Here is a 7841-nt window from a genome sequence, read left to right on the forward strand (position 1 = left end):
CGTAACCGCGTTTCGTTACGTTTCCAGAAAGTCCAGCGGGGGCGGGGCTTGGCCAAGGGCGTCCGGTTGAGACCGGATTGCATCACACCCAAATATGGAAAGCGAAGTCGAGAGCGAAACAATCTGGAAAGTAAACAAACACAAGGGGAGTTTCTAGGCGACGACATTTCCTCTAAAAGTGAAGTCACCAGAGAAATGGTGCATGCGACTATAAAACAACACTTTATTTTCTTGACACCATAAAATATAGTGATAACCTGTTTAATCATAGAAGAGACTTTTTGAAGTGATGACAATAATAAATGTAGATCCGAAGCTGCAGCTGGGTTTAAATATATGGTATCTGTTGATTTAGTACTTACCCATCATGCAATATAAAGTTTATGACATCATCTAACTCCTTATTAAATGTCAGAATGTTAAAGAATCTTTAGAGCTGGTGGAATAACAATGCAATCTATCTATCTAAATTAAGAAGGGTCAGCTTTTAAACAGGCACACTTAGCATCAGCTGATTCATAAAAGCTGTTGACCTATTTTAGACATTTCAATGACGTTCATGTAAACCCCGAGGAAAGGGTTAACCAGCAATGTGATTATCCCATCTTGTGATCCCATTTCCAGCCATGAAAGAAGGTATTTTGTTGGTCCAGAAAGGGTCATATACGTAGAGAGCTTCAGTTCAGACACCGCCGGAGCTGTAGACGCTGGTAAGTGTCATGATTCTGACCTGAACGATGAGTAAAGCTGAATACAAATGTTACTTACACTTTTAAAAATAGAAAATGATTTAAAAGTTTAAAACTCTGTGAAGAACCTTTAACATTCTTTAAATTCCACAAATTGTTCTTCATAGTGGAAAAGGGTTCTTTAAGTTATTCATATATATATATATATATATATATATATATATATATATATATATATATATATATCAAGAATTGTTCATTTCATACCACGCTTTCTCTTTCTGAAGTGTCTAATGTGATCTTTCAGATGCACTGAAATCATGTTTTCTCTTTCAACTCTTTGAGATCTTCGTGACTGTGGTGAATCCCCTTTTTTCATCTGTGTTTTGGGGAAATTCTGATGAGTACCGTACAGTTAGCTTCTGAAGAAGAATTCTTGAGAAATATTAAAGTGTGATTCAGATTTTAAAAGCACCCCCTGATGTTATTTATGTGAATAATGTAGCCGATTAATGATGTTATAATACGATTAAATGTCCAACTGATACACATTACAGGCGTGACCTAATTTAATTTAGGCTATGTCAGAGTCGAGTAGTTGACAATTGACGTAAACTGAATTATATTTGCTGTAATTACTGTAATTTGTTTTTCAGTGTGAACAGTAAATAGATAAATCCATGACTAAAGTTTAAAGCAAACGTGTTGAAGACTATAGATGATAGCATGTTAATTCATTAAATGAATAGCTGTTTCAGTTTATGAAGCGTAGTAAAACAACCAGGGGCAACAGCTTTGCCATAGCTTTGAAGATTCAAGATTCAAGATTTGTATTAGTCACATACACGATTATATAGAGCTATAGAGCAGCTATAACCAGCAGTGACATGTGAGTCAGCTCCGCTCCATGGACAGTGCAATTATTAAAGAATACAACACAGATGAAAATATACATAAATATAGGTATGAAAGAACATTATTTAACAGTACCACTGTCTGAGTTTTACACTACATCATATATTTGACATACTATTTATATGCATTTTCATGAGATCGGGTTTAACCTGAGAAGCTTGCCTTAATTCTAAAAATCTAACTAGGATTTGGTGAGTATTGATTTTAAGACGACCTCATACCTATGGATCAGTTTTTTAAATGTGAATTTATATTACTATTTAAATAATAGCCTATTCAATCCTGGCCTGTTTTGATTTCTTGGACTGTCACAGTTTTAGCAGAATAACTCAGTCTGATTGTGGACTTATTCATTACATTAGTACAACATGTGTCCATATTCTGAAAATATTTTGATATTTGTGAGCTGCTGACTGCAGTTGGAAAATGTCAAATATATTTTAATCATAATGCTGAGATATACATCGTATGTGTCTCTGAATTAGATTTGTTGCTGTTGTTGTAGTTGAAACCAATGTGCTTACACCAAATGACGCCAGAATTCTTGGCATAAACTGACCGTGTACCAGAGTAACTCCACCCTTAATTAACCCTCAAACATCTTTATTCTTCAGTGTGAGGAGGTGGATCCGCTCATGATGTGTCCTGATGCCGTGGTGGAGGAGCAGTGAAGAGTGTGAGAGCAGTGATATGGAGACCGGGCCCTCGACCCCCGGTGGTCCTGCTGTGGTCCTGGGCCTCCAGAGACTCTCTTTTGCTTACCAGAGCCTCTTAGAGATCCCCTACGAGACCATCCTTCAGCAGCAGGGCACCCTGGAGGTTCTGGACCTCAGTTATAACTCACTGGATGAGTATCCTTTTGGGAATCAGAGGTCTTTGTCTTGTGTGACATTATAACGTTTTCTTATATATTGTATATCGTACAACTCTGACACTAGCTTGTTCTATTCTTTTATTACTCGATCTGTTTTCTTTTGATTTATTATGTAATAACTTGCTATGTGTACTGCGCTAGCTTAAACTGAGGCTTGTTATAGTATCATTGCTGTTTTATTGATTCTGACTGCTTCTATTGTTCTCATTTTTAAGTCGCTTTGGATAAAAGCGTCTCCTAAATGACTAAATATATATGTATGAAGAATTTGTGGGTATAATATTTCAGTTGACTTTATTTTGGTATCCTCACATTCATAAATTAACTCTGGTGTCCTGCACCCACTAGTAGAAAAATATAAAAAATTAGATCTGGTGTCTGAATAATTTGTGAGCCTGGAGTACCCACCAAGTCTGAAGTAGCTCGGGTCTATTTGTAGCAATTGACAACAATAAGGGTCAAAATTATCAATTTTCTTAAATATCATGTTAAATTAAGATATTTTATACATTTTCTAATGTAAACATATCAAACCTTCATTTTTGATTATTAATATGCATAGCTAAGAACTTCCTTTGAATAATTTTAAAGGAGATTTTCTCAATATTCAAGCCACAGATTCCAGATTTTCAAATTGCTGTGTCTCAACCAAATATAAAACCATGCATGTATAAACGTACCAATCTCAATTAAAAAAAAGTACCCTTATGACTGGTTTTGTGGTCTCATTTTTGGTTGGACTGTGTGTGTAGGTTTAACTTGTCATGTGATTGCTCTTAACTGAGTTGTTAACGGAACCCGGCTCTTTTGGGCAGTTTGGAGAAGCTCAGCACACTCATCCTGGACTGCAATAACTACAGCGCGCATGTTAAATTCCCCTACATGCCCAGCCTCACCACCCTGTGGATCAACAAGAACAAAATCAGCAACCTGCCCATTATAGTGGAGGAGATCTGCTGCAAGTTCCCAAACATCAAGTGAGTTCAGAATCCCATTCACTCATGCATTAGCAGTGTTTTATACGTGCAGTGATTTATCTGTTTGGTTCCATTGTAGGATTCTCAGTATGATGAACAATGAAGCAGCACCCAGTTACTTTAATGGAGGCAGTCTCACGCAGTATATGGATTACAGGTAAGCATGAGAAGAGGAGATGTACCGTACTCTATGAAATCTGCAGTTAAATAGTAAGTATTATATTGCCAATATATACATTTTACTATGTTAACATTCATCCTGGATTTTTGATCTGTTTTGAAACTACAGATAGTACATACCCTTTGAAGAAAAGAACGCTTTAGCATACTTCTTTAAAATGGTTAATATCCTTTAAAAGAATATACTTAAGAAGTGTAAAATTAATGTAATGTCTTCAGATACTTCATGTTATGTTAAATACAATTGAAGAAAATTTATTACAATTAAAATTTATATCACCTGCACTGTAAAAAATAAGTGTAATTTTAACTGTAAAATTTTGTAAAAACGCTACGGAAAAAAACTGATAATAGGTTAACAGTAAGTTCCCGTACTATATACAGGGGAAAACTGTAAAAGATCTAACAAAGCATTTAATGTAAATTTACAGTAAAATTCTGTTAATTATACAGCTTTTAGAAGTAAAAAAAGAACAAATCAATGTATAATTTACAGTCTAAAACTGTAAACTGATATTCCCAGAATTCCCTGCGTGACACTCCATGTTTGAAAGTATTTTGTTTAAATAATCAAGTTTTTAAATAGTTCTTGTTATCAGTTATGTACATTTGAGCTTTATGTTACATCTTCTGTTGCTTAATGAAAGTTTTTTGCATTATTTAAGTATCACGTGTGTTACCATGATGGTGTTTTGTGTTTCCATAAATGTGCACCTTCTATATGTTAATATATACTTCTGCTTGTGGTGAAGCTACTTGTGATGAGCTTTGATACTTCATGTGGCTTTCTCTTATACAGTACCATCTTTATTATTATGGTGGTTGTCAGTATTTTCAAGGTACAAAACAGATTTAATTTTGTGTGTTGTTGAATTTACTGGTTTATATTCACATTTTCTTGTTTGTAAATTACAGCTTTATATTGTAAAATTAACAGTTTTTGACGTAAATGTGTTTACAGTTTTCTGTATTTTTACAAAATTATTCTGGCAACCACAGCTGCCAAAAAGTTTTTGTAAAAACAACAAGAAATTTTTTACAGTGTGCAATTACTTTAGAGTGATTTTTGACCCACTAAAGCATGACTTAAGTTGATCTTTATGTGTAATTTCATGTTTTATGTAAAGTACTGCTTAAAACTAAAATATACTTTATTTTAATTTCTGTTGAAACGTATGTCATGCATTTAAATACATTTGTAATTACACATTTGTAATGATAATGATGCAATATAGTAAAAAAAGAAAATTATATATATATATATATATATATATATATATATATATATATATATATATATATATATATATATATATATATATATATATATATATATATATATATATATATATATAATTTAGAGCAAAATTAAGTTTTGATATATTTACGGTAGGAAATTTACAAAATATCTTCATGGAACATGATCTTTACCGAATATCCTAAATATTTTTGGAATGAAAGACCAATCAATCATTTTGACTCATACAATCTATTTTTGGCTGTTGCTGCAAATATACCCCAGAGACTCGCGACTGGTTCTGTGCTCCAGGGTCACATCTGTACTATAACAGTCCATAGCAACTGCTCTATTTGTGTTTGACAGGCAGTATGTGATCAGTCAGATCCCGGGTCTGGAGGTGCTGGATGACACAGAGGTGCAGGAGAAAGAGCGTGAAGTGGCCCGAAAGACCTACAGGATGCAGAGGATGAGAGAAGGCAGTCGGAGGAGGAAGGAGCTTCATCGCTAACACATTCACTTCAGTCCACAAACAACCAAAGCATGCCTTCCAGACTTCATGAGCTTTAAAGCCTTTACTCATGCACCAGATCATATTCAAACTTGGATTTAAAGTTATGACGCCAGAAATATTTAAATATTTTAACATGCAACCAGTTACTGTCAGGGTTATATGTTGCCAGGGTTAATAAACTGTAGGCCTATTAAATAGAAGAACACAATGAAAGTATGTACAGTATCTTCATATTGCTATTACCACCATAAAAGTCATAGAAATCGAACAAATAGAATAGCAAAACGAGAATAACATCATAAGTTTTTAATTATAATAGTCTAAATTCCAAGAATGAAGTCATAGCATTATGAGGTTAGTCATAATATTTTGAGATTAATGTCTTCATATTTCTGTTGCCATCAGTTAATGCGAGTTACATAATCAGATGACTTTTTTCAGGTAGCTATCTAAAACTACAAGTTGAAAATATCTCAAAAGTAATGCAAAAGTTAGTTTCTATAAAACGTTTCCCCAGCACTGGCTGTCACCATAAAATAAGCAATAAGCCAGTGGCACTGCAGTCTATTTTATTGCTCAGATATAACAGCTGCTAAAACAGATTATTGATTAAAAATCGCCTGTATGATTTAGTGATAAGGCTTATCTCTGATAACCTCTTCACAGAACCACATGAACTACTATATTTATCTCAGCTGCATGTTTGAGTGTCTTATTGTACAGTATGTTCTTGAAATCAAATCACATTTCATTTTTCCTCATCTAATGCAGTATGCAGGAAGTTTTGAAATTGGACTGCAAATTATATTTTTATAAGCTACAAGATCCATGCACATGAATCAGATATGTCTAACTAATTTATGTAAGCATGAAAACGGATGTTAGACATATGCTCTGTGGTGTTTATTAGCCTACAGTGGTAATTAACTAACTATGGCCTTTAACACACATTCATTACAGGGCAGAGAAACAGGCGCAGAAGCACTGAATCATTACCGTAATACACAATATTATAAACAATCAGTCAAAACTGGTTATTATAAACTGTGCAAAAGCATCCTAAGCTATAGTTTTGCTTATATGTCTTATATCCCCCTTTCAGAATATGCAACATTTTAATAATCTAACTTCATGAGAGGAAATGTGTTTTGATGTTTCATTTCTGTAAACTTGAATTGATGTGCAAAATTTGTTTAAAGATTTTTTCATTTAGTTCCCTTCAAGAAGCTAATACTTTTGTACGCAGAAGACAAAATAAGTACAATTTACCATGCATTTCATTCAAAAAGTTTACACCCCTTCTGACTCTTGCTGATGTCTCTCTCTTTTTTTATTTGTTTTATTAAAGTAGCCCAATCTATTTTCAGTTTCACTGAGAGAGAGTTTATTTGTTCACCAAAAAGGCTATTCTTAATCTTCACCCTGGACAAAATGTTAACAAGTCATTCTAAAAACAAAAATAGAGCATATACACACACATCCACATGCAAAGAAGAAATAAAAAGTACTAAAATATACAAATACACAATTGCAGAATGCATATAAAAATCAAACTAAAATACAATAGTAGAAAGATATCTAAACTAAATTAAATTTAGTTAAAATAAGGACAACAAAAACACGAGAATAAAGTATTTTATTTATTAAGTATAAAGAATATTCTTGTGGTTTGGATTAACCTATAGGCTACCATTGGCACTGGTAACAAATTAAAAAAAGAAATAATTAAATTAGAATTGTTTTTCAATAGATACAAAATATATATGAAATACTATCACTAAACCCTACTCTGAAAGTAGAGTGTCAGTGTCAGTTTTTTCGAAATTGAGATGTATACATCACATGAAAGCTGAATAAATAGCTTTCCATTGATGTATGGTTTATTAGGATCGGACCATATTTGTTTGAGATACAGCTACTTGAAAATCTGGAATCTGAAATCTGAAAATCTGAGGGTGCAAAAAAATCTAAATATTGAGAAAATCATCTTTAAAGTGGTCCAAATGAAGTTCTTAGCAATGCAAAACAAAAATTAAGTTTTTATTATTTATGGTAGGAAATTTACAAAATATATTTTTGGAACATGATCTTCTCTTAATATCGTAATGATTTTTGGCATAATAGAAAAATCTATAATTTTGACACATACAATGTATTTTTTGGCTATTGCTACAAATATAACCCAGAGACGACTGCTTTTGTGCTCCAGGGTCACATATTTTAAAAAGGTTTAAGTTGTATTACAGCCCCCCTCCCCCAAGTGTTTACCTTCTTCAGTTGAGAATTTATTTAATCTCTGAAGCAAGAGCACACAGAATGTGTATGCTGTGCATTTAAGTGCTTAATCACAAAGTACACGTAAGAATACTTTTAAAAGACTATTTTACTTTATGGGTAATTTAAAAAGATATACGCAATCTGAATGAGTTTAGTTTCAGATACTAAATAGCACTTG

At 33.0% G+C, this 7841-nt stretch overlaps 1 protein-coding gene across 2 annotated transcripts; it reads left to right on the plus strand.

The window, feature by feature from the left end:
• The first annotated feature begins 49 nt into the window (after positions 1–49).
• LOC113106414 (leucine-rich repeat-containing protein 72) lies at positions 50–6758 on the plus strand. Of its 2 annotated transcripts, XM_026268310.1 has the most exons (6): positions 50–198; positions 625–710; positions 2219–2456; positions 3274–3455; positions 3535–3612; positions 5239–6758. In XM_026268310.1, the coding sequence occupies exons 3-6, from the start codon at positions 2253–2255 to the stop codon at positions 5381–5383; spliced, it is 609 nt and encodes a 202-aa protein (XP_026124095.1). In that variant the 5' UTR covers positions 50–198; positions 625–710; positions 2219–2252; the 3' UTR covers positions 5384–6758. The 2 variants fall into 2 exon arrangements, with proteins under 2 accessions (XP_026124095.1, XP_026124094.1); XM_026268309.1 differs by having other exon boundaries at positions 50–710; positions 2219–2455; positions 3273–3455.
• The last annotated feature ends 1083 nt before the right edge of the window (positions 6759–7841 follow it).

The sequence above is a fragment of the Carassius auratus genome, chromosome 7, assembly GCF_003368295.1.
Source record: "Carassius auratus strain Wakin chromosome 7, ASM336829v1, whole genome shotgun sequence".
NCBI lineage: Eukaryota > Metazoa > Chordata > Actinopteri > Cypriniformes > Cyprinidae > Carassius > Carassius auratus.